The following is a 22,500-nucleotide window of genomic DNA, read 5'->3' as shown; positions in this document are numbered from 1 at the left end:
AGTCAAAATAAAGCATGTTTGTCTGCACTTCTGTCTGGAAGACTCTTGCATTTGGGTCCTCCTTCTGAACCGTGACAAAATTATTGATAAACAAAACAATGTCCGTCTTATTTTCTTTGTTTAAAAATGCTCCATTGATCACATTTCAAAACAACTTCCTGTCCTGTGTTTTAGACCGGACCCCACGGTGGAAATTGCCTTCATCAGACGGAGGTCATCCTCCAGCTCCAGCAGCGGGCCTCACAGCCCCATCTCCTTGCCGGGGTCCGGCGGTGGAGGTGGACCCCAGACCAGGGCCCTGGCTCTGGGCCCCGTGCCTCCACAGCCGGCCGTGGTCACCAAGATCACCTCCAGCCGAAACCCTGCCTGTGAGACTCTGCCAGCTGTTAATGTCACCCAGGTGTGTGCTTCAGTACAGCCCAGAGATCCACACAAGAGGATGGATACCCGACCCAAGCCCGACGGGACCCGTCGGTAACCGACGGGCCGGGCCGGCTTCGGACAGATATTTAGGATTGATGTAGGGGTTTGGGTCGGGCTCAGTCACATCAGCGCAAAAGGCATTGAACATTTTAAATTTAAAAGAGCTTATTATGTAGGTAGCCAATGGGCCTCTTTCACTTGATGCATCAGAAGCTTTGGCTTTAAACACTTCATACAAAACTGCCCAAACAAAAGAAGCGCTGAATGCAAAATATGTGGTATCCAGATAAAGGTTCTGGCTCAACCACATCGAATTTCATCAGGCACCTGAAAACGCAACCTGATAGGATGGCAGACATGTTCAGCTCAGCATTGGTGAGCTAACGTTAGCTTGCTTCTTGCTTCTGCTAGAACCTACGGAGGTTAACTCCGACTGTCGTTCACTAGATGTTATGACAAGATTGTTTGTTTGTTTGCCAAACTTGTGTTATGTTCTGGCTGTGCAGCAGGTGATACAACATGCATCATAACCACAAGAGACTGGAGACTTGGACTGTAATGGTCTCTTTACAGTCGCCATTCCCGACCTGTCACACGCCAATGTGACGTCAAAATGACCTAGATCTCGCTGGCGTACCAGGGTTTAAAGTGCGCAACCAGAGGTCGTGCACCACTCTATTTTTTTCAGCGTTGCGCAACAAAGCCGAAACAGGAAGCAAGGACGAGCTCAAGGGCAACCAGATGCCAGGACTCTCAGAGTGACTGCAGGTCTCTCTGGTAACCTTACTGGGTTAAGATGAGCTCTTTGATGGTGAATGAAAGGCTTCATCCCACCAAGTAGCTCATCCAATCAGATCCAAGCATTGACGGCAATGCTGCTGCCACTTCTGCCGTTGTTTACCTTTTTCTTCTTCTTCTAGTCCATTGAAATAGCAGTCAGTAGCCTTTGCTCATTAGTGCCACCTCTGTTCAGGAGAAGACTGCAACTAGTGTCGCGACCACCAGCGTGAGTATAAATAGTTACGGCGCTCCCATGACGTCACACTGGCGTGCGACAGTTTGGGAACGGCGGGTATACCGCTCGCTCAGAGACTTGTAAGCATCTCTGGCTCCCAGTGACTGTGCTAACATGTGGATTTTTAGCAGGTGCAATGTTTACCGATCTTAGTTTTAGCAAGTTAGCATGCTAACTCATTAGTTCTGCAGTCAAACAAAGTATTGCAAACACATTCAAAAGTTGTATTCTTTGATTTTAATGCTAGCAAGGCTATGAATAATTAACTTCCCAGATACCTGAAGAGCATTTTAGCAGAACATATTCTTCATTATTGTGTTAATTTATTGCTCAAGTTTTCTGTATTATCTGCACATTTTCGCTTTCACTACACACACGTAAACACACTGTTATCAAACCATTTTAATATGTTGTGGTAATGTTTGCAGGTGCGAGTGACTCCAGCCAGAACAGAGGCGACACGCGTCTCCTCTCCGCCACAGAGCGTCATCATCGCTGAAATAAACCATGGTATGTATCTACAATTCTCTAATAAATAATAGAAAACATTACTGTGAATATGAGCTCAGTGTTAATGGAGATAAACAGCTGGTGGGCTGCTATAACACTTAGAGAACGGAGATCCCGCTGGCGGCCACGCCATTCTTTTTGCAGCAGAAAGCTAAAAGCTGTTTCACGCTTCTTGCGTCCAGCACGGCCAGGAGGGCTGCAGGCGCAGCCTGATATCATGACTTACATACACGCCACTTTCTTAAGCCAAATGGCTGTTATGGTTTTGGTGTCTTTTCTTGTTGTATTGTAGTCTGTTTCCTGTTTTATTTTGGTAGTCTGGTTTTCTGTCTTGTCTCCTTGTCATTGTGTGATTTTCGGTCTTGTTTTGTTTCATGTTCTGTTTCCTGTTTTATTTTGGTAGTCTGGTTTTCTGTCTTGTCCCCTTGTCATTGTGTGATTTTTGGTCTTGTTTTGTTTCATGTTCTGTTTCCTGTTTTATTTTGGTAGTCTGGTTTTCTGTCATGTCTTGTCTCCTTGTCATTGTGTGATTTTCGGTCTTGTCTTGTTTCATGTTCTGTTTCCTGTTTTTTTTTGATAGTCTGGTTTTCTGTCTTGTCTCCTTGTCATTGTGTGAGTTTCGGTCCTGTCTTGTTTCATGTTCTGTTTCCTGTTTTATTTTTGGTAGTCTGGTTTTCTGTCTTGTCTTGTCTCCTTGTCATTGTGTGATTTTCGGTCTTGTCTTGTTTCATGTTCTGTTTCCTGTTTTATTTTGATAGTCTGGTTTTTCTGTCTTGTCCCCTTGTCATTGTGTGATTTTTCGGTCTTGTTTTGTTTCATGTTCTGTTTCCTGTTTTATTTTGATAGTCTGGTTTTCTGTCATGTCTTGTCTCCTTGTCATTGTGTGATTTTCGGTCTTGTCTTGTTTCATGTTCTGTTTCCTGTTTTTTTTTGATAGTCTGGTTTTCTGTCTTGTCCCCTTGTCATTGTGTGATTTTCGGTCTTGTCTTGTTTCATGTTCTGTTTCCTGTTTTATTTTGATAGTCTGGTTTTCTGTCATGTCTTGTCTCCTTGTCATTGTGTGATTTTCGGTCTTGTCTTGTTTCATGTTCTGTTTCCTGTTTTATTTTGATAGTCTGGTTTTCTGTCATGTCTCCTTGTCATTGTGTGATTTTTCGGTCTTGTCTTGTTTCATGTTCTGTTTCCTGTTTTATTTTGATAGTCTGGTTTTTCTGTCATGTCTTGTCTCCTTGTCATTGTGTGATTTTCGGTCTTGTCTTGTTTCATGTTCTGTTTCCTGTTTTATTTTGATAGTCTGGTTTTCTGTCATGTCTCCTTGTCATTGTGTGATTTTTCGGTCTTGTCTTGTTTCATGTTCTGTTTCCTGTTTTATTTTAGTAGTCTGGTTTTCTGTCATGTCTCCTTGTCATTGTGTGATTTTCGGTCTTGTCTTGTTTCATGTTCTGTTTCCTGTTTTATTTTGATAGTCTACTTTTCTGTCATGTCTCCTTGTCATTGTGTGATTTTCAGTCTTGTTTTGTTTCATGTTCTGTTTCCTGTTTTATTTTGATAGTCTGGTTTTTCTGTCATGTCTCCTTGTCATTGTGTGATTTTCAGTCTTGTCTTGTTTCATGTTCTGTTTCCTGTTTTATTTTGGTAGTCTGGTTTTCTGTCATGTCTCCTTGTCATTGTGTGATTTTCGGTCTTGTCTTGTTTCATGTTCTGTTTCCTGTTTTATTTTGATAGTCTGGTTTTCTGTCATGTCTTGTCTCCTTGTCATTGTGTGATTTTCAGTCTTGTCTTGTTTCATGTTCTGTTTCCTGTTTTATTTTGATAGTCTGGTTTTCTGTCTTGTCCCCTTGTCATTGTGTGATTTTTGGTCTTGTTTTGTTTCATGTTCTGTTTCCTGTTTTATTTTGGTAGTCTGGTTTTCTGTCATGTCTTGTCTCCTTGTCATTGTGTGATTTTTCAGTCTTGTCTTGTTTCATGTTCTGTTTCCTGTTTTTTTTTGATAGTCTGGTTTTCTGTCTTGTCCCCTTGTCATTGTGTGATTTTCGGTCTTGTTTTGTTTCATGTTCTGTTTCCTGTTTTATTTTGATAGTCTGGTTTTCTGTCATGTCTTGTCTCCTTGTCATTGTGTGATTTTTCAGTCTTGTCTTGTTTCATGTTCTGTTTCCTGTTTTATTTTGATAGTCTGGTTTTCTGTCTTGTCTTGTCTCCTTGTCATTGTGTGATTTTCGGTCTTGTCTTGTTTCATGTTCTGTTTCCTGTTTTATTTTGGTAGTCTGGTTTTCTGTCTTGTCTCCTTGTCATTGTGTGATTTTTCGGTCTTGTCTTGTTTCATGTTCTGTTTCCTGTTTTATTTTGGTAGTCTGGTTTTCTGTCTTGTCTCCTTGTCATTGTGTGATTTTCAGTCTTGTCTTGTTTCATGTTCTGTTTCCTGTTTTATTTTGATAGTCTGGTTTTCTGTCTTGTCTCCTTGTCATTGTGTGATTTTTCAGTCTTGTCTTGTTTCATGTTCTGTTTCCTGTTTTATTTTGGTAGTCTGGTTTTCTGTCTTGTCTCCTTGTCATTGTGTGATTTTTCGGTCTTGTCTTGTTTCATGTTCTGTTTCCTGTTTTATTTTGATAGTCTGGTTTTCTGTCATGTCTTGTCTCCTTGTCATTGTGTGATTTTTCGGTCTTGTCTTGTTTCATGTTCTGTTTCCTGTTTTATTTTGATTGTCTACTTTTTCTGTCATGTCTCCTTGTCATTGTGTGATTTTTCGGTCTTGTTTTGTTTCATGTTCTGTTTCCTGTTTTATTTTGGTAGTCTGGTTTTCTGTCATGTCTCCTTGTCATTGTGTGATTTTCGGTCTTGTCTTGTTTCATGTTCTGTTTCCTGTTTTATTTTGATAGTCTGGTTTTCTGTCATGTCTTGTCTCCTTGTCATTGTGTGATTTTTCGGTCTTGTCTTGTTTCATGTTCTGTTTCCTGTTTTATTTTGATAGTCTGGTTTTCTGTCATGTCTTGTCTCCTTGTCATTGTGTGATTTTCAGTCTTGTCTTGTTTCATGTTCTGTTTCCTGTTTTATTTTGATAGTCTACTTTTTCTGTCATGTCTCCTTGTCATTGTGTGATTTTCAGTCTTGTCTTGTTTCATGTTCTGTTTCCTGTTTTATTTTGGTAGTCTGGTTTTCTGTCATGTCTCCTTGTCATTGTGTGATTTTCAGTCTTGTCTTGTTTCATGTTCTGTTTCCTGTTTTATTTTGGTAGTCTGGTTTTTCTGTCATGTCTCCTTGTCATTGTGTGATTTTTCGGTCTTGTCTTGTTTCATGTTCTGTTTCCTGTTTTATTTTGATAGTCTGGTTTTCTGTCATGTCTTGTCTCCTTGTCATTGTGTGATTTTCAGTCTTGTTTTGTTTCATGTTCTGTTTCCTGTTTTATTTTGATAGTCTGGTTTTCTGTCATGTCTTGTCTCCTTGTCATTGTGTGATTTTCAGTCTTGTCTTGTTTCATGTTCTGTTTCCTGTTTTATTTTGATAGTCTACTTTTCTGTCATGTCTCCTTGTCATTGTGTGATTTTCAGTCTTGTCTTGTTTCATGTTCTGTTTCCTGTTTTATTTTGGTAGTCTGGTTTTCTGTCATGTCTCCTTGTCATTGTGTGATTTTCGGTCTTGTCTTGTTTCATGTTCTGTTTCCTGTTTTATTTTGATAGTCTACTTTTCTGTCATGTCTCCTTGTCATTGTGTGATTTTCGGTCTTGTTTTGTTTCATGTTCTGTTTCCTGTTTTATTTTGATAGTCTGGTTTTCTGTCATGTCTTGTCTCCTTGTCATTGTGTGATTTTCGGTCTTGTTTTGTTTCATGTTCTGTTTCCTGTTTTATTTTGATAGTCTGGTTTTCTGTCATGTCTTGTCTCCTTGTCATTGTGTGATTTTCAGTCTTGTCTTGTTTCATGTTCTGTTTCCTGTTTTATTTTGATAGTCTGGTTTTCTGTCTCGTCTTGTCTAGTTTTACTCCCTGTGTTTTCCCGCTCTTGTGATTTCCTGATGTTTTCCACCTGTTTCCCAGCCCTTGTGTCACCTGCCTCTTGTTACCTCGTTACCCTCTGTACTTAGTCTTTGTGTTCCCCTTGTCCTGTGTCAGATCATTGTGTGTTTTCGTGTTTGCTCGTGTCTCCCAGTGTCAGTTCATGTCTGATTCTTTGCTCCCTGGATTTCCTTTGTTCTCAAGTTTCTGGTTTGGTTCTGCTCTTGTTTTCTGGATTCCCTGTTTTGTTTTCTACACTCTGGATTAGTTTTTGCCTGCTGCTTTCAGGACTCCCTTTGTTTATTTGTACTTTGTTTTAATGGGCTAATAAATCTTCCACCTCAAGCTTTCTCCTGCCTGCCTGCCTGCTACCTGCCTTTGGGTCCTCAACTAACAGTGGCGTGTTATCTGTACGCATTTTGAGCTATCCGCGTGTATGTCTACGCTGTATACAGCGGACAGGTTGCAGACTGATCTCAATAAGTGGCATATGTATGACACACTCGTATGCCATTTTGGCGTTATCAAGACGCTTACATAATCGCTTTGTGGATGGTTGGGTTTAGGAAAACAATAATGGGAATATAATTATTATATGCTTTAATGTTTAATTTTCTTTAAAGCAGCAAAAAACGTAGCGTTAACAACGCACGTCCTGCGATGTGACTATCGCACATGCACACATCGCGATGTAGACGATGAAACTACATTTCGTGCAGCCCTAGCATTGATACGTTGGCCGCGGCCTTTCATCGTGTTTGCATCGCTGTGTGTTGTTGTGTTTGTTGTCTGACGTCAAACTGACACCAACATCGGTTAATTTGTGTCCATGGAAGACGTGTGGGATTGGGTCAATTGATGGAGAAGCCTGAGGAAGATCCACACCCCAAAAACAGTTCTGGACAGATTATGAGACAAAAGGTCCCCCACCCCCTCCGACAAGGAGCAAGAACCTCGAATAAAACACAGAGCCCACATTGTTGTAATGTTGCTGGATGTTTTGTGTCTTTTTGTGGCTGTTTTGTGTCTCTTTGCAGTTGTTTTGTGTCTTTCTGCAGTGATTTTGTGTCTCTTTGCAGTTGTTTTGTCTTTTTGCAGTGATTTTGTGTCCTCTTGTGCTGTTTTGTGTCTTTCTGCAGTGATTTAGTGTCTTCTTGTGGCTGTTTTGTGTCTTTCTGCAGTGATTTTGTCTTTTTGTGGCTGTTTTGTGTCTTTTTGCAGTGATTTTGTGTCCTCTTGTGCTGTTCTGTGTCTTTTTGCAGTGATTTTGTGTTCTCTTGTGCTGTTTTGTGTCTTTTTGCAGTGATTTTGTGTCTTTTTGTGGCTGTTTTGTGTCTTCTTGTGGCTGTTTTGTGTCTCTTTGCAGTTGTTTTGTGTCTCTTTGCAGTTGTTTTGTGGCTGTTTTGTGTCTCTGCAGTTGTTTTGTGTCTCTTTGCAGTTTTGTGTCTCTTTGCAGTTGTTTTGTGGCTGTTTTGTGTCTCTTTGCTGTTTTGTGTCTTCTTGTGGCTGTTTTGTGTCTTTTTGCAGTGATTTTGTGTCTTTTTGTGGCTGTTTTGTGTCTTCTTGTGGCTGTTTTGTGTCTCTTTGCAGTTGTTTTGTGTCTTTTTGTGGCTGTTTTGTGTCTCTTTGCAGTTTTGTGTCTCTTTGCAGTTGTTTTGTGGCTGTTTTGTGTCTCTTTGCAGTTTTGTGTCTCTTTGCAGTTGTTTTGTGTCTTTTTGTGGCTGTTTTGTGTCTTGATGTGGCTGTTTTGTGTCTCTTTGCAGTTGTTTTGTGTCTCTTTGCAGTTTTGTGTCTTTTTGTGGCTGTTTTGTGTCTTTTTGTGGCTGTTTTGTGTCTTGTTGTGGCTGTTTTGTGTCTCTTTGCAGTGATTTTGTGTCTCTTTGCAGTGATTTTGTGTCACTTTACAGTTGTGTCTTTTTGCAGTTTGTGTCTTTTTGCAGTGATTGTGTGTCCTCTTATGCTGTTTTGTGTCTTTCTGCAGTGATTTTGTCTCTTTGCAGTTGTTTTGTGTCTTTTTGCAGTTGTTTTGTGTCTTTTTGCAGTGATTTTGTGTCTTGATGTGGCTGTTTTGTGTCTCTTTGCAGTTGTTTTGTGTCTCTTTGCAGTTTTGTGTCTTTTTGTGGCTGTTTTGTGTCTTGTTGTGGCTGTTTTGTGTCTCTTTGCAGTGATTTAGTTTCTTCTTGCTGTTTTGTGTCTTTTTGCAGTGATTGTGTGTCCTCTTATGCTGTTTTGTGTCTTTTTGTGGCTGTTTTGTGTTTCTTTGCGGTTGTTTTGTGTTTCTTTACGGTTGTTTTGTGTCTCTTTGCAGTTGTTTTGTGTCTTTTTGTGTCGCGGCTGTTTTGTGTCTCTTTACAGTTGTTTTGTGGCTGTTTTGTGTCTTTTTGTGGCTGTTTTGTGTCTTGTTGTGGCTGTTTTGTGTCTTTTTGTGTCTCTTTACAGTTGTTTTGTGGCTGTTTTGTGTCTTTTGCAGTGATTTTGTGTCCTCAGAATATGAGAACATCTGTTTTGTGTCTCTTTGCAGTTGTTTTGTGTCTTTTTGTGTCGCGGCTGTTTTGTGTCTCTTTGCAGTGATTCTGTGTCTTTTTGTGGCTGTTTTGTGTCTCTTTGCAGTTTTGTGTCTTTTTGTGGCTGTTTTGTGTCTTGTTGTGGCTGTTTTGTGTCTCTTTGCAGTTGTTTTGTGTCTTTTTGTGTCGCGGCTGTTTTGTGTCTCTTTACAGTTGTTTTGTGGCTGTTTTGTGTCTTTTTGCAGTGATTTTGTGTCCTCAGAATATCAGAACATCTGGATTATAAAACAATCTATAATCCCTTTTTTTTGTTTTAAGTTTGAAAGCTCATTTATAGCAACAACTAACTTGATAAGATGTTCTTGTTGTGTTCAGGCCACATGTTGCTGTTGCTGTGACCTTATTGTTGTTTACTGATGCACATGTTGTACGAGGTTTTAATTAATCTTAAAGTGCAGTTTTAAATATCTAATCTGTCTGTATCTCTGTCTGCAGAGCCGGCCAGCAGACAGCAGGATCCTCACAGGAAAAGTTCCCCCAACACCAGCTGTCGCCTCAAACTGGAGAAACTGGAGCAGGTGTGTGTGTCTGTGTTTTGTCTCTGTGTGTGTCTGTGTCTGTGTGTGTGTGTGTGTATATGTGTGTGTGTGTGTGTGTGTGTGTGTGTCTGTGTATATGTTTGTGTGTGTGTGTCTGTGTGTGTGTGTGTGTGTGTGTCTGTCTGTGTGTATGTGTGTGTGTGTCTGTCTGTGTGTATGTGTGTGTGTGTGTCTGTCTGTGTGTATGTGTGTGTGTGTCTGTCTGTGTGTATGTGTGTGTGTTTTGTCTCTGTGTGTGTCTGTGTATATGTTTGTCTGTGTGTTTGTGTTTGTGTGTCTGTGTGTGTCTGTGTGTGTCTCTGTGTATATGTCTGTGTGTCTCTGTGTATAGTGTGTGTGTGTGTGTGTGTGTCTGTCTGTGTGTATGTGTGTGTGTGTTTGTCTCTGTGTGTGTCTGTGTATATGTTTGTCTGTGTGTTTGTGTTTGTGTGTCTGTGTGTGTCTGTGTATATGTTTGTCTGTGTGTATATGTTTGTGTGTGTGTGTCTGTCTGTGTGTGTCTGTGTGTGTGTCTGTGTGTGTCTCTGTGTATGTGTGTGTGTTTGTTTGTCTGTGTGTGTGTGTGTGTTTATGTTTGTCTGTGTGTGTGTGTGTGTGTGTGTGTGTGTGTGTGTGTGTGTGTGTGTGTGTGTCTCTGTGTATGTGTGTGTCTGTGTATATGTTTGTCTGTGTGTGTGTGTGTGTCTGTGTGTGTGTGTGTGTGTGTGTGTGTCTCTGTGTATGTGTATGTGTGTGTGTTTATGTTTGTGTGTGTCTGTGTGTCTGTGTGTGTGTGTGTGTGTGTGTGTCTCTGTGTGTGTGTGTGTGTTTATGTTTGTCTGTGTGTGTGTGTGTGTGTGTGTGTGTGTGTGTGTGTGTGTGTAGGATCTGCAGCACCACAATACTTCATTCAGAATGCTTTGACACATATTTTGCAGCCCCCCCCCCTGCGATTTGGATATTGCACTAGTCCATATTGTAATTTTGATAACAACAAGCAACAACCTACAAGCCAACACACACAAAGATGGATCTATGAAAACAAAACCGAGGACACAGAACACTAAAAAAACCTTGTATCTCCAAGTCTGATAATCGCTGAGATGAAGGATTCCCCTTTTGGATCTGAATGCAGACACAGAGCTGGAAGCAGGAGATACAGTAAACAGTTTTTATTGGATAGTGACAGCAGGCATGTGGCTGTTGGTCAATGTTTGTTTCAGTGGTATCACCGCTGTGGATTGATTTGTGTGTGTGTCACTGTGTGTGTGTGTGTGTGTGTGAGTGTCACTGTGTGTGTGTGTGTGTGTGTGTCACTGTGTGTGTGTTCTGTATCTGTCACTGTGTGTGTGTGTGTGTGTGTGAGTGTCACTGTGTGTGTGTGTGTGTGAGTGTCACTGTGTGTGTGTTCTGTATCTGTCACTGTGTGTGTGTGTGTGTGTGTGTGTGTGTGTGTGTGTTCTGTATCTGTCACTGTGTGTGTGTGTGTGTGTGTGTGTGTGTGTGTGTCACTGTGTGTGTGTTCTGTATCTGTCACTGTGTGTGTGTCACTGTGTGTGTGTGTGTGACTGTGTGTGTGTGTCACTGTGTGTGTGTCACTGTGTGTGTGTCACTGTGTGTGTGTGTGTGTGTGTGTGTGTGTGTGTGTGTGTGTGTGTGTGTGTGTGTGTGTGTGTGTGTGTGTGTGTGTCACTGTGTGTGTGTGTGTGTGTGTGTCACTGTGTGTGTGTGTGTGTCACTGTGTGTGTGTCTGTGTCACTGTGTGTGTGTGTTCTGTATCTGTCACTGTGTGTGTGTCTGTGTCACTGTCTGTGTGTGTGTCTGTGTTTGTGTGTGTGTGTCTGTGCGCGTGTGTGTCTGTGTCATTGTGTGTATGTTCTGTGTGTGTGCGTGTTCTTGTACATTTATATTTGTGGGGACCAATTAAGAGTTTTACACCTTTTGGCGTTTTACAAAGTGAGGACATTTCACTCGGTCCCCACTTTGTACATATATATAAAATAGTGTTTAAAGATGTAGACTTGGTGTCGAACAGCAGGGGCGTCACTGCTGGGTGCATTGATCTGTGTGTGTGTGTGTACGTGCAGGCTCTGGATCTGCTCGGTCTGAAGCCCACAGACGATCAGCAGCAGGTGCTCAGGTCCAGACTACGAGCGGATCCAGCGGGAACAGTGGCCTTCACAGGTAAGACTCTCCTTCATAAACCTCCATTTTGTAAAATAAAAGAACTTCAACCTTCATGTTTGTTTGTGTTGAGAGGTTCCCGTCAGTATGTTGGAAGGTTACTGTAAAACAGATGTTAGAGGATCAACGTGAGTAGGATATATTGTTTTTACATCGTCACGGTATTATCGACCGGTGGAACAAACGCAACGTAAAAGGCTGAATCGGGAGAAAACTGCACTGTGAAATGTTTACTGTTCATTCAATTCAATGTTCAATTTGGGCACTAAAAGAATGATTTCTGACCTTCTGGCTGACTGACTGACTGACCTTCTGACTGACTGGCTGGCTGACTTTCTGACTGACTTTCTGGCTGGCTGACTGACTATCTTACTGTCTTACTGACTGACTTTCTGGCTGGCTGACTTTCTGACTGGCTGGCTGACTTTCTGGCTGGCTGGCTGACTTTCTGGCTGGCTGGCTGACTTTCTGGCTGGCTGACTGACTGACTGACTTTCTGACTGACTGGCTGACTGACTTTCTGGCTGGCTGACTGACTGACTGTCTTACTGACTGACTTTCTGACTGGCTGGCTGACTGACTTTCTGGCTGGCTGACTGACTGACTATCTTACTGTCTTACTGACTGACTGACTGTCTTTCCGACTGACTGACTGACTTTCTGGCTGGCTGGCTGACTGACTGACTTTCTGACTGACTGACTGACTATCTTACTGTCTTACTGACTGACTTTCTGGCTGGCTGACTGACTATCTTACTGTCTTACTGACTGACTTTCTGGCTGGCTGACTGACTGACTATCTTACTGTCTTACTGACTGACTGACTGTCTTTCCGACTGACTGACTGACTTTCTGGCTGGCTGGCTGACTGACTGACTTTCTGACTGACTGGCTGACTGACTTTCTGGCCGGCTGGCTGGCTGGCTGACTGGCTGACTGACTGACCTTCTGACTGGCTGGCTGACTGACTTTCTGGCCGGCTGGCTGGCTGGCTGGTTGGCTGACTGACTGACCTTCTGACTGACTGGCTGGCTGACTTTCTGACTGACTTTCTGGCTGGCTGACTGACTGACTATCTTACTGTCTTACTGACTTTCTGACTGGCTGGCTGACTGACTTTCTGGCTGGCTGGCTGGCTGACTGACTTTCTGACTGACTTTCTGGCTGGCTGACTGACTTTCTGGCTGGCTGACTGACTGACTGACTTTCTGGCTGGCTGACTGACTGACTGACTTTCTGACTGACTTTCTGACTGGCTGGTTGACTGACTTTCTGGCTGGCTGACTGACTATCTTACTGTCTTACTGACTGACTTTCTGGCTGGCTGACTGACTGACTATCTTACTGTCTTACTGACTTTCTGGCTGGCTGACTGACTGACTATCTTACTGACTGACTGACTTTCTGACTGACTTTCTGACTGACTGACTGACTGACTTTCTGGCTGGCTGACTGACTGACTGACTTTCTGACTAACTGACTTTCTGACTCGCTGGCTGACTGACTTTCTGGCTGGCTGACTGACTGACTATCTTACTGTCTTACTGACTGACTGACTGAATTTCTGGCTGGCTGACTGACTGTCTTACTGACTGACTGACTGACTTTCTGACTGGCTGGCTGACTGACTTTCTGGCTGGCTGACTGACTATCTTACTGTCTTACTGACTGACTGACTGTCTTTCTGACTGACTGACTGACTTTCTGGCTCGCTGACTGACTTTCTGGCTGGCTGACTGACTGACTATCTTACTGTCTTACTGACTGACTGACTGACTGTCTTTCTGACTGACTGACTTTCTGGCTGGCTGACTGACTGACTATCTTACTGTCTTACTGACTGACTGACTGACTTTCTGGCTGGCTGACTGACTGACTATCTTACTGACTGACTGACTGACTGTCTTTCTGACTGACTGTCTTTCTGACTGACTGACTGACTTTCTGACTGACTTTCTGACTGACTGACTGACTTTCTGGCTGACTGACTGACTTTCTGACTGACTTTCTGACTGACTGACTGACTTTCTGGCTGGCTGGCTGACTGACTGACTTTCTGACTGACTGACTTTCTGACTGGCTGGCTGACTGACTGACTGACTATCTTACTGTCTTACTGACTGACTTTCTGACTGACTGTCTTTCTGACTGACTGACTGACTGACTTTCTGGCTGGCTGGCTGACTGACTGACTGACTTTCTGACTGACTTTCTGGCTGGCTGGCTGGCTGGCTGACTGACTTTCTGACTGACTGGCTGACTGACTTTCTGACTGACTGACTTTCTGACTGGCTGGCTGACTGACTGACTTTCTGACTGTCTGTCTGGCTGTTCTGCAGCCATCACTGTCTGACTGACTGACTGACTCTGTCTGACCGTCTGACTGACTGTCTCTCTGTCTGACCGACTGTCTATCTGACTGACTCTGTCTGACCGTCTGACTCTTTCTGGCTGGCTGGCTGACTGACTGTCTGTGTGTTTTGTGTTTGCAGATTTTGAGAGCCAGATCAGGGAGCTGTTCAGGCCTCAGCTGGAGGAGTTGGCCGTCACTCAGCCGGGGTCGAGGTTCACGTCTGAGGAGCTGTCCAGTTTGTTGGAGTCGCCCACCAGCGCACCGGTAGGAGCTGCCTGCAGATCTGCTGCTGGGTCACACAGAGGTCACAGTGTTTAACCCTTGTATTGTCCCGTTTTTAACATCAGAAATATGGGTTTCTTTGAACCAAATTGTCCAAAAATAACATGGATGTACGATGTATGGAATTAATACAACGTTTAAACAAAAATAATGATAATTTTTGGTGACAAACGTCGGAAGAGAAAGCGCCAAAAATGTGATAAAAAAAAAAAACGCCAAAAAATTGGAAAAAAGCGACAAACGACAAAAAAAAACATCGGGAAAAAAAGTGACAAAAAAAACATCGGGAAAAAAAGTGACAAAAAAAACATCGGGAAAAAAAGTGACAAAAAAAAACATCGGGAAAAAAAGTGAAAAAAAAAAATCTGGAAAAAAAGTGACAAAAAACGCACAATGTTTATTTTAATAAATGCTGAAATAAATGACCAAAAAAGAAGACAAAAGAAAATCGCCAAAGGTAACACAAACATGTTAAAAAAAGTGACAAAAAAGTAAAAAACAAATCGGAAAAAGCGACAAAAACGCGTTAAAAAAACGCCAAAAAGTGAAGAAAAAAAAACATCGGAAAAAAGCGACAAAAACGTCGGAAAAAAGTGACAAAACATCGGAAAAAGACGACAAAAATGTGTTAAAAAAAAATTGGGAAAAAAAGTGAAAAAAAACATTGGAAAAAGCGACAAACGTCGGAAGAAAAAGCGACAAAAACGTGATAAAAAAAAATGCCAAAAAATTGGAAAAAAGCGACAAACGACAAAAAAAATCGGGAAAAAAAAGTGACAAAAAAAAACATCGGGAAAAAAAGTGAAAAAAAAAAATCTGGAAAAAAAGTGACAAAAAACGCACAATGTTTATTTTAATAAATGCTGAAATAAATGACCAAAAAAAATAAAAAATCGAAAAAACGACAAAAGTATGAAAATCTTCGCCAAAGGTGACGCAAACTTGTTAAAAAAAACGTGTTAAAAAATTTACAATCATAATTAAAAAACGCCCAAAAAGTGACCAAAAAACATCGAAAAAAGTGACAAAAAACATCGGAAAAAAAGTGACAAAAAAACATCGGAAAAAAAGGGAAAAAAACATTGGGAAAAAAGTGACAAACATCGGAAAAAAAAGTGACAAAAAACATCGGGAAAAAAAGTGACAAAAACATTGGGAAAAAAAGTGACAATAAAAACATCGGGGAAAAAAAAGTGACAAAAAAACATCGGGGAAAAAAGTGAAAAAGAATATTGGAAAAAAAGTGACAAAAAAACATCGGGAAAAAAAGTGACAAAAAACTGTGGAACTATGGAACCCATACAACGTTTAAAACAAAAATAATGATAATTTTTGGGTGTTTTTTGTCAATTTTTTAGCATTTAAACATATTTTTTAAAATGGTTTCAAAACCGTGTCCTGACTTTGACGGTCTGTGATCCACCACAACTTGCTCTGATCTTAACTAATAGTCAAAATAATTAATAATGTCTTCTTTTTTAACTCAAAAATTTCACCAATTTGACCAAAATGTCAGAAAAAGCACCAAAAATAGTTCATTTTCAGTTTTGACCCGCTAGGAACACAAGTTCATGGTCGACTGGAAGACAACACGAGAGTTAACTTCCTGTTGTCCTTCACAAAAACTTTCTCTATCAGATCTGAGACAAAAGAACATTGCCAAAGGTAACACAAACGTGTTAAAAAAGTGACAAAAAAGTAAAAAACAAATCGGAAAAAGCGACAAAAACGCGTTAAAAAAAACTGCAAAAAAGTGAAGAAAAAAAAACCATCGGAAAAAGCGACAAAAACGTCGGAAAAAGTGACAAAACATCGGAAAAAGCGACAAAAACGTCGGAAAAAGTGACAAAACATCGGAAAAAGCGACAAAAATGTGTTAAAAAAAAAATTGGGAAAAAAGTGAAAAAAAAACATCGGAAAAAGCGACAAACGTTGGAAAAAGCAACAAAAAACGTCGGAAAAAGCGACAAAAACGTGATTAAAAAAAAAAACGCCAAAAAATTGGAAAAAAGCGACAAACGACAAAAAAAAACATCGGGAAAAAAAGTGACAAAAAAAACATCGGGAAAAAAAGTGACAAAAAAAACATCGGGAAAAAAAGTGACAAAAAAAACATCGGGAAAAAAAGTGACAAAAAAAACATCGGAAAAAAAAGTGACAAAAAAAACATCGGGAAAAAATAGTGAAAAAAAAGAATCTGGAAAAAAAAGTGACAAAAAACGCACAATGTTTATTTTAATAAATGCTGAAATAAATGACCAAAAAAAAAAAAAAATCGAAAAAACGACAAAAGTATGAAAATCTTCGCCAAAGGTGACGCAAACTTGTTAAAAAAAAAACGCCAAAAAAACGTGTTAAAAAATTGACAATCATAATTAAAAAAAACGCCCAAAAAGTGACCAAAAAAAACATCGGAAAAAAGTGACAAAAAAACATCGGGAAAAAAAGTGACAAAAAACTGTGGAACTATGGAACCCATACAACGTTTAAACAAAAATAATGATAATTTTTGGGTGTTTTTTGTCAATTTTTTAGCATTTAAACATATTTTTTAAAATGGTTTCAAAACCGTGTCCTGACTTTGACGGTCTGTGATCCACCACAACTTGCTCTGATCTTAACTAATAGTCAAAATAATTAATAATGTCTTCTTTTTTAACTCAAAAATTTCACCAATTTGACCAAAATGTCAGAAAAAGCACCAAAAATAGTTCATTTTCAGTTTTGACCCGCTAGGAACACAAGTTCATGGTCGACTGGAAGACAACACGAGAGTTAACTTCCTGTTGTCCTTCACAAAAACTTTCTCTATCAGATCTGAGACAAAAGAAAATCGCCAAAGGTAACACAAACATGTTAAAAAAAGTGACAAAAAAGTAAAAAACAAATCAGAAAAAGCGACAAAAAATGCGTTAAAAAAAACCCGCCAAAAAAGTGAAGAAAAAAAAACATCGGAAAAAGCGACAAAAACGTCGGAAAAGAGTGACAAAACATCGGAAAAAGCGACAAAACGTCGGAAAAAGTGACAAAACATCGGGAAAAGCGACAAAAATGTGTTAAAAAAAATTGGGAAAAAAAGTGAAAAAAAACATCGGAAAAAGCGACAAACGTCGGAAGAAAAGCGACAAAAACGTGATAAAAAAAACGCCAAAAAAATTGGAAAAAAGCGACAAACGACAAAAAAACATCGGGAAAAAAAGTGACAAAAAAACATCGGAAAAAAGTGAAAAAAAGAATCTGGAAAAAAAGTGACAAAAAAACGCACAATGTTTATTTTAATAAATGCTGAAATAAATGACCAAAAAAAATCGAAAAAAACGACAAAAGTATGAAAATCTTCGCCAAAGGTGACGCAAAACTTGTTAAAAAAAAACGTGTTAAAAAATTGACAATCATAATTAAAAAAACGCCCAAAAAGTGACCAAAAAACTGTGGAACTATGGAACCCATACAACGTTTAAACAAAAATAATGATAATTTTTGGGTGTTTTTTGTAAATTTTTTAGCATTTAAACATATTTTTTTTAAATGGTTTCAAAACCGTGTCCTGACTTTGACAGTCTGTGATCCACCACAACTTGCTCTGATCTTAACTAATAGTCAAAATAATTAATAATGTCTTCTTTTTTAACTCAAAAAATTTCACCAATTTGACCAAAATGTCAGAAAAAAGCACCAAAAATAGTTAATTTTCAGTTTTGACCCGCTAGGAACACAAGTTCATGGTCGACTGGAAGACAACACGAGAGTTAACTTCCTGTTGTCCTTCACAAAAACTTTCTCTATCAGATCTGAGACAAAAGAAAATCGCCAAAGGTAACACAAACATGTTAAAAAAGTGACAAAAAAGTAAAAAACAAATCAGAAAAGCGACAAAAATGCGTTAAAAAAACCGCCAAAAAAGTGAAGAAAAAAAACATCGGAAAAAGCGACAAAAACGTCGGAAAAAGTGACAAAACATCGGAAAAAGCTGACAAAAACGTCGGAAAAAGTGACAAAACATCGGAAAAAGCGACAAAAATGTGTTAAAAAAAATTGGGAAAAAAAGTGAAAAAAAACATCGGAAAAAGCGACAAACGTCGGAAGAAAAAGCGACAAAACGTGATAAAAAAACGCAAAAAATTGGAAAAAACGACAAAACGACAAAAAAACATCGGGATGACAAAAAAAACATCGTGACAAAAACATCGGGAAAAAAAGTGACAAAAACATCGGGGAAAAAAGTGACAAAAAACATCGGAAAAAAAGTGACAAAAAAACATCGGGAAAAAAAGTGAAAAAAAGAATCTGGAAAAAAAGTGACAAAAACGCACAATGTTTATTTTAATAAATGCTGAAATAAATGACCAAAAAAAATCGAAAAAACGACAAAAGTATGAAAAATCTTCGCCAAAGGTGACGCAAACTTGTTAAAAAAAACGTGTTAAAAAATTGACAATCATAATTAAAAAAACGCCCAAAAAAGTGACCAAAAAAACTGTGGAACTATGGAACCCATACAACGTTTAAACAAAAATAATGATAATTTTTGGGTGTTTTTGTAAATTTTTTAGCATTTAAACATATTTTTTTAAAATGGTTTCAAAACCGTGTCCTGACTTTGACAGTCTGTGATCCACCACAACTTGCTCTGATCTTAACTAATAGTCAAAATAATTAATAATGTCTTCTTTTTTAACTCAAAAAATTTCACCAATTTGACCAAAATGTCAGAAAAAAGCACCAAAAATAGTTAATTTTCAGTTTTGACCCGCTAGGAACACAAGTTCATGGTCGACTGGAAGACAACACGAGAGTTAACTTCCTGTTGTCCTTCACAAAAAACTTTCTCTATCAGATCTGAGACAAAAAGAAAATCGCCAAAGGTAACACAAACATGTTAAAAAAAGTGACAAAAAAGTAAAAAACAAATCAGAAAAAGCGACAAAAATGCGTTAAAAACGCCAAAAAAGTGAAGAAAAAAAACATCGGAAAAAGCGACAAAAACGCCGGAAAAAGTGACAAAACATCGGAAAAAGCGACAAAAACGTCGGAAAAGTGACAAAACATCGGAAAAGCTGACAAAATGTGTTATTGGGAAAAAAGTGAAAAAAAACATCGGAAAAAGCGACAAACGTCGGAAGAAAAGCGACAAAAACGTGATAAAAAAACGCCAAAAATTGGAAAAAAGCGACAAACGACAAAAAAACATCGGGAGTGACAAAAAAAACATCGGGAAAAAAAGTGACAAAAACATCGGAAAAAAAAGTGATAAAAACATCGGGAAAAAAAGTGACAAAAAAAACATCGGGAAAAAAAGTGACAAAAAAAAACATCGGGAAAAAAAGTGAAAAAAAAAAATCTGGAAAAAAAGTGACAAAAAACGCACAATGTTTATTTTAATAAATGCTGAAATAAATGACCAAAAAAAAATCGAAAAAACGACAAAAGTATGAAAATCTTCGCCAAAGGTGACGCAAACTTGTTAAAAAAAAAACGCCAAAAAAACGTGTTAAAAAATTGACAATCATAATTAAAAAAACGCCCAAAAAGTGACCAAAAAAACTGTGGAACTATGGAACCCATACAACGTTTAAACAAAAATAATGATAATTTTTGGGTGTTTTTTGTAAATTTTTAGCATTTAAACATATTTTTTTAAATGGTTTCAAAACCGTGTCCTGACTTTGACAGTCTGTGATCCACCACAACTTGCTCTGATCTTAACTAATAGTCAAAATAATTAATAATGTCTTCTTTTTAACTCAAAAAATTTCACCAATTTGACTCAAAATGTCAGAAAAAAGCACCAAAATAGTTCATTTTCAGTTTTGACCCGCTAGGAACACAAGTTCATGGTCGACTGGAAGACAACACGAGAGTTAACTTCCTGTTGTCCTTCACAAAAACTTTCTCTATCAGATCTGAGACAAAAGAACATTGCCAAAGGTAACACAAACGTGTTAAAAAAGTGACAAAAAAGTAAAAAACAAATCGGAAAAGCGACAAAAAACGCGTTAAAAAAAACCCGCCAAAAAAGTGAAGAAAAAAAAGAAAAACATCGGAAAAAAGCTGACAAAAACGTCGGAAAAAAGTGACAAAACATCGGAAAAAGCGACAAAAATGTGTTAAAAAAAAAATTGGGAAAAAAGTGAAAAAAAAACATCGGAAAAAGCGACAAACGTTGGAAAAAGCAACAAAAAACGTCGGAAAAAGCGACAAAAACGTGATTAAAAAAAAAAACGCCAAAAAATTGGAAAAAAGCGACAAACGTGTACAAAAAATGACAAAAAATTTGAATAAAATCAAGAAAAAGTGTAGAGCAGAACAACTATATACTGAAATTTCGACCGAGAAAAACGCACACAATGTTTATTTTAATAAATGCTGAAATAAATGACCAAAAAAAAATCTAAAAACGCCAAAAGTATGAAAATCTTCGCCAAAGGTGACGCAAACTTGTTAAAAAAAAAAAGCCAAAAAAACTTGTTAAAAAATTGACAATCATAATTAAAAAAATGCCCAAAAAGTGACAAAAAAACATCGGAAAAAAGTGACAAAAAAAACATCGGAAAAAAAGGGACAAAAAACATCGGGAAAAAAGTGACAAAAAACATCGGGTTAAAAAGTGACAAACATCGGAAAAAAAGTGACAAAAAAACATTGGGGAAAAAAAGTGACAATAAAAACATCGGGGGAAAAAAAAGTGACAAAAAAAACATCGGGGAAAAAGTGAAAAAGAATATTGGAAAAAAGTGACAAAAAACATCGGGAAAAGTGACAAAAAAAACATCGGGAAAAGTGACAAAAAACATCGGGAAAAGTGACAAAAAACATCGGGAAAAGTGACAAAAAACATCGGGAAAAAAAGTGACAAAAAAAACATCGGGAAAAAAAGTGACAAAAAACATCGGGGAAAAAAGTGACAAAAAACATCGGGGAAAAAAGTGACAAAAAACATCGGGAAAAAAGTGACAAACATCGGAAAAAAAGTGACAATAAAAACATCGGGGGAAAAAAAAGTGACGAAAAAAAATATCGGGAAAAAGCGACAAAAAACTTGCTAAAGTGAAAAACAACTAACGTTGAAATTTCGACCCGGAAAAACACAAAGTTGCAGGTCAACGGGACGACATCACAAGGGTTAACTATGTCATCCTGTGATGTCATCCTGTGATGTCATCCTGTGATGTCATCCTGTGATGTCATCCTGTGATGTGCTGCGGCTCAGAGTCGCGTCGATATGGACGCTGTGACATCGATCTGTTGACGCGTGAACCGTCCAATCAGCAAGCTGCAACAGATTCTCTCTCACAGTGTCAGAGAACAACCAATCACAGCACAGTTTCTGAAATAAACCCATAACTCAATGTCGCCAGATCTTTCCGGGCTTCACTGGACGGTTTTTTTTAGGCTTTCTTTACGTTTTTTCCACAAAAAAAGATTCGGACATATTTGGCGCTTTTCCAACATTTTTGAAAAAAGATTCCCTAGTTTCTGTCGCTTTTTCTGACGTCTTTGACATTTTTTCCAGCGGTTTTTTGGGTGTCTGCTGTCTGACTTTAAACTGTTCTGACTTTTTTATCGGATGTTTTTGGCCGATCGTTTCTGTTCTAATGTTGAAAACGTTAAACCGTCTTCAGAGAATCAAACGTTGATTAATAGCAGCGATAGCTCCCAATCTCATCAGAGGGTTTAACACATGAGTCAACATGTTAACACATGAAGGACTGACTGACTGTTCTGCAGCCATCACTGTCTGTCTGACTGTCTGTCTGACTGACTGGTTGTCTGACTGACTGTCTGACTGGTTGTCTGACTGACTGTCTGACTGTTCTGCAGCCATCACTGTCTGACTGGTTGTCTGACTGTCTGTCTGACTGTCTGACTGACTGTCTGGCTGGTTGTCTGTCTGACTGGTTGTCTGACTGTCTGGTTGTCTGGCTGTTCTGCAGCCATCACTGTCTGACTGGTTGTCTGGCTGACTGTCTGGCTGTCTGACTGGTTGTCTGGCTGGTTGTCTGGCTGTTCTGCAGCCATCACTGTCTGACTGGTTGTCTGACTGACTGACTGGTTGTCTGACTGTCTGTCTGGTTGTCTGACTGTCTGTCTGACTGTTCTGCAGCCATCACTGTCTGTCTGACTGTCTGTCTGACTGACTGGTTGTCTGACTGACTGTCTGACTGGTTGTCTGGCTGGTTGTCTGTCTGACTGGTTGTCTGACTGACTGTCTGACTGGTTGTCTGGCTGGTTGTCTGTCTGACTGGTTGTCTGACTGTCTGTCTGACTGTTCTGCAGCCATCACTGTCTGACTGGTTGTCTGGCTGACTGTCTGTCTGACTGGTTGTCTGACTGACTGTCTGACTGACTGGTTGTCTGACTGACTGTCTGACTGGTTGTCTGGCTGGTTGTCTGTCTGACTGGTTGTCTGACTGTCTGTCTGACTGTCTGACTGACTGTCTGACTGTTCTGCAGCCATCACTGTCTGGCTGACTGTCTGTCTGACTGTCTGTCTGACTGGTTGTCTGACTGTCTGCAGCTGACTGTCTGACTGGCTGTCTGACTGTCTGTCTGACTGTCTGGCTGACTGTCTGACTGGCTGTCTGACTGTCTGACTGTCTGGCTGACTGACTGTCTGACTGGCTGACTGACTGGTTGTCTGACTGGCTGTCTGACTGGTTGTCT

The 22,500-nt window shown here is 39.4% G+C and overlaps 1 protein-coding gene across 1 annotated transcript in view; it reads left to right on the top strand.

Moving 5' to 3' along the window:
* Positions 1–22,500, top strand: part of stxbp4 (syntaxin binding protein 4) — a 67,158-nt gene that overhangs the window by 31,257 nt on the left and 13,401 nt on the right. The window contains exons 10-14 of the mRNA XM_078280015.1: positions 175–400; positions 1,867–1,948; positions 8,935–9,017; positions 11,105–11,201; positions 13,694–13,818. Of these exons, the coding sequence (XP_078136141.1) occupies positions 175–400; positions 1,867–1,948; positions 8,935–9,017; positions 11,105–11,201; positions 13,694–13,818 (613 nt within the window). The remainder of the gene's footprint in view (positions 1–174; positions 401–1,866; positions 1,949–8,934; positions 9,018–11,104; positions 11,202–13,693; positions 13,819–22,500) is intronic.

This window comes from Sander vitreus, chromosome 21, assembly GCF_031162955.1.
Source record: "Sander vitreus isolate 19-12246 chromosome 21, sanVit1, whole genome shotgun sequence".
NCBI classification, from domain to species: Eukaryota; Metazoa; Chordata; class Actinopteri; order Perciformes; family Percidae; genus Sander; species Sander vitreus.
The sequence above is the reverse complement of the archived record's forward strand: the minus strand, read 5'-3'. Positions and strand labels throughout refer to the sequence as shown.